Source organism: Myotis davidii, unplaced genomic scaffold (assembly GCF_000327345.1).
Source record: "Myotis davidii unplaced genomic scaffold, ASM32734v1 scaffold208, whole genome shotgun sequence".
NCBI lineage: Eukaryota > Metazoa > Chordata > Mammalia > Chiroptera > Vespertilionidae > Myotis > Myotis davidii.
The window spans coordinates 1,547,665-1,550,580 of record NW_006299706.1 but is presented as its reverse complement, the minus strand read 5'-3'; the positions used below and the strand labels follow the sequence as shown (position 1 = coordinate 1,550,580).

Sequence of the window (2,916 nt, the reverse complement as noted above, 5' to 3'; positions counted from 1 at the left end):
TTTGCCGTTGGAAATGGATTTGACCCTCCAGAGACCATCACTGCTCAGCACTCCCTGGGAGGGATGAGAAAAATCTGTACTCAGTTCCAGGCGTCTAAAGGCAGAAGGCTCACCCTCCCTGATCTCGCTGGCCACACCCTGCAGCCTCCTTTCTGTTTATATAGTCACAGTCCTTTTTATTTATTAATTTTTAAAAAATATATTTTATTGATTTTTTACAGAGAGAAAGGGAGAGGGATACAGAGAAACATCGATGAAAGAGAACAATCGATTCACCTGCCTCTAGCACGCCCCCTACTGGGAATGTGCCAGCCACCCAGGTACATGCTCTTGACCGGAATGGAACCTGGGACCCTTCAGTCCGCAGGCCGATGCTCTATCCACTGAGCCAAACCAGTTAGGGCTATTTATTAATTTTTAAAATATGTTTTTATTGATTTCAGAGAGGAAGAGAGAGGAACATCAGTGATGAGAGAGAATCATCCATAAGTTGCCGCCTGCATGCCGCCCCCCCCTCCCCCCATGCACCACACTGGGGATCATGCCTGTAACCCAGGCACGTGCCCTGACCAGGAATCGAACTGTGACCTTCTGTTTCATAGGTTGATGCTCAACCATTGAGCCACACTGTCCAGGTTGTAGTCACAGTCTTTTAGGAAGAAATGTGCTTCTTCCAAAATTACTATTTAAGGCATTTAAGATGATTGAAATCCTCCATTTCTCTGACCCAGTGGCGGCACTGTGGTTGTAGCACTCGGTGTGCAAGTTCAGAGCAGTCTCTCTGTCCCCCCCCCCCCCCCACACCACCCCACATTTTTTTTTTTTCTTTTTTCCCACTGTCCTTTCCTAAACCCTTCTTTTGCCTCTGTAACTTGTTTCCTTAGCCATTTGTTTCTTCTATGGCTCACTTTTACTACCTCTGTAATTTTCTAAATAAACTTTCTCTCATAATTTGAAAAAGAAGTTCAGGGCTGAGACCCTCACCTCCACACTCAGAAGATCCTGGAGATAAGGATTCTTGGGATGGAGTTCCTCTTTGTGTGTGGTGAGCTTCCCCTGCCTTAAAGAAAGTGGAGACGGATCATAGCCAGTTTGCCTTTGTTTTCCAGCATTTTGTGCACATCTCCCACTCTTCTCCAGATGACAAATACCATGCTATTGCAGCGTCCAGCTGTCTGTCCCTGTAGAGTCCACTTTCTTGTTTTAGGGAGCTCAGACTACCTGCACAGAAATAACAGGAAGTGTGAAATCAAAGCCTAGTCCCTCCCAGGCTTCAGATAATCTTTCTCTGATCACCCGAAAACCTGCTGTCACCATCCCTCCAGCACTTGGCACTTCCAAGCTTTCCTGAATATCCATAAGTTGGAAAAACAAACAAACATTGCCTAGGAGAATCTAGATTTCATCCTGTCCTTAGCTGTGGCCGTGGGTATGCGGCAAAGACCATACTCGGCGGTCTTAGAGGCGGGCGGTGTCACTGTCTCCAGGGACCAGCAGCCCATTCCAGAGATGGCCCGTGAACGGAATAAAGCTGTGCCTTCTTGCGTCCCTGGGCACTTGTATATTGTGCTTAGCTCTCCCTAGGCAACTCATCTGTGCCCTTCAGCTTAGTATGGTCAGAGGGTCCTGAGACGAACGGATGCTCGAGACTCCGATGCGAAGGAGAACATGGGCACTGGCAGGCCCCGGCCACCGCTCACCCTTTAGATCCATGAGGATGAGCCTTGGCGTGTACGTTTCCTGGCCGTGCAGCGTTCGGCCGGCCCGGAACAGGACGTCGGGGCACAGCTCCCCCGGCGGCTCCTGGGTGTCAGTCGGTTCACGAAGCGCAGCATCCTGGGGAGGCAGAAAAGGGACCGGACTCAGGGGTGGCAAGATGGGCCAGCCGGAGGCGAGGGCTGGAGGTCTCGAAAGGCTCCGCTGGGGCAACTGCCAAGAGACCTCACCTGCTGGTTCCACCAATGCGCTCCCACGAAACCCGCAAAATGTCCCAACTGCAGCGTGAGCACCTCCCGGGCGCCGCCCGCCATGCCGCGCGACTCCACGAAGTCGCAAAGCCAGCGCTTGCCCACTCGCCGCTCTCAGCCGATTGGCTCGGCAGGCTTGTAGGCGGGGCCTCATCCTCTGAGTCCTATTGGTCCACAAATACGTCTTTTCCCAGAGGATGAACGATTCATTGGGCTTTAGAGACACCGCTCATCATTCCCGCCTCTTCCTGTCGTGGACTAGTCCTACTTGCTCGTGGTTGCCAAGGGGTGGGGCCCACGCCGGAAGTTGTAGTGCTCGAGCCTCCGCCCCTTGCTGGCGCGTTCTTGGTGCGGTGGTCTTTGCTGCTCAGGTGGGGACTGTCGGGGTTCACCCTACGTCTTTCTGCTCTTGCAGCGTTGGTCTCTTCTCTCGGGATAATTCTGCTTCCGGCAAAATTAAAAGCTTGATGGAAAAGGCGCTCCCCTAAAGCTTCCCACGCACCCCTTTCTTCCGCTCAAAAAGTCACAGCCTTAACCCTGTGAACTATCTTTGTCCCCTCTCCCAGGCGCCCTCAACATGCACCACTTCGCCCAAGCAGCTTAGCTTCCATCTGTTTTATGTCACGGCCATCAGGTAAGGCCTTGTCTGCGGAAAGCACTCAGTGTGGAAACCCTTTGAAGTCCCCTGCTCAAGGTCAGCCCTCAGGCCCTTGCAAGCTTGCCTGGCCCTGGATTTCGGAGAATGGAGGCCGTTCTCCCAATTCTCCCCAACACAGGGAGCTCCTTATGGAGCCAAGTGCACGCCTGCCTCCTGGTGTGATGACCTTGCCTCCAAAGGGACAACAGACACAGGCCTGTGGGTGTAGAGAGGACCCTGAGCCGGCTCCAAATGGGGCGAGGCAGAAGGTGCTGGAGCCCAGGCTCAAGTGGAGGAGGCAGGAAGGGGGGG

General features: G+C 53.1%; 1 protein-coding gene across 2 annotated transcripts in view; it reads right to left on the bottom strand.

Moving 5' to 3' along the window:
- Nucleotides 1–2,070, bottom strand: part of MSTO1 (misato 1, mitochondrial distribution and morphology regulator) — a 5,341-nt gene extending 3,271 nt beyond the window's left edge. For both annotated transcript variants that reach the window (XM_006775702.2, XM_006775703.2), the window contains exons 1-5: nucleotides 1,947–2,070; nucleotides 1,701–1,836; nucleotides 1,152–1,221; nucleotides 985–1,060; nucleotides 2–54 (exon numbers count right to left, since the gene is read on the bottom strand). In XM_006775702.2, coding sequence (XP_006775765.1) covers nucleotides 2–54; nucleotides 985–1,060; nucleotides 1,152–1,221; nucleotides 1,701–1,836; nucleotides 1,947–2,030 — 419 coding nt within the window. In that variant the 5' untranslated portion in view covers nucleotides 2,031–2,070. The remainder of the gene's footprint in view (nucleotide 1; nucleotides 55–984; nucleotides 1,061–1,151; nucleotides 1,222–1,700; nucleotides 1,837–1,946) is intronic.
- Between the last annotated feature and the right edge of the window lie 846 nt (nucleotides 2,071–2,916).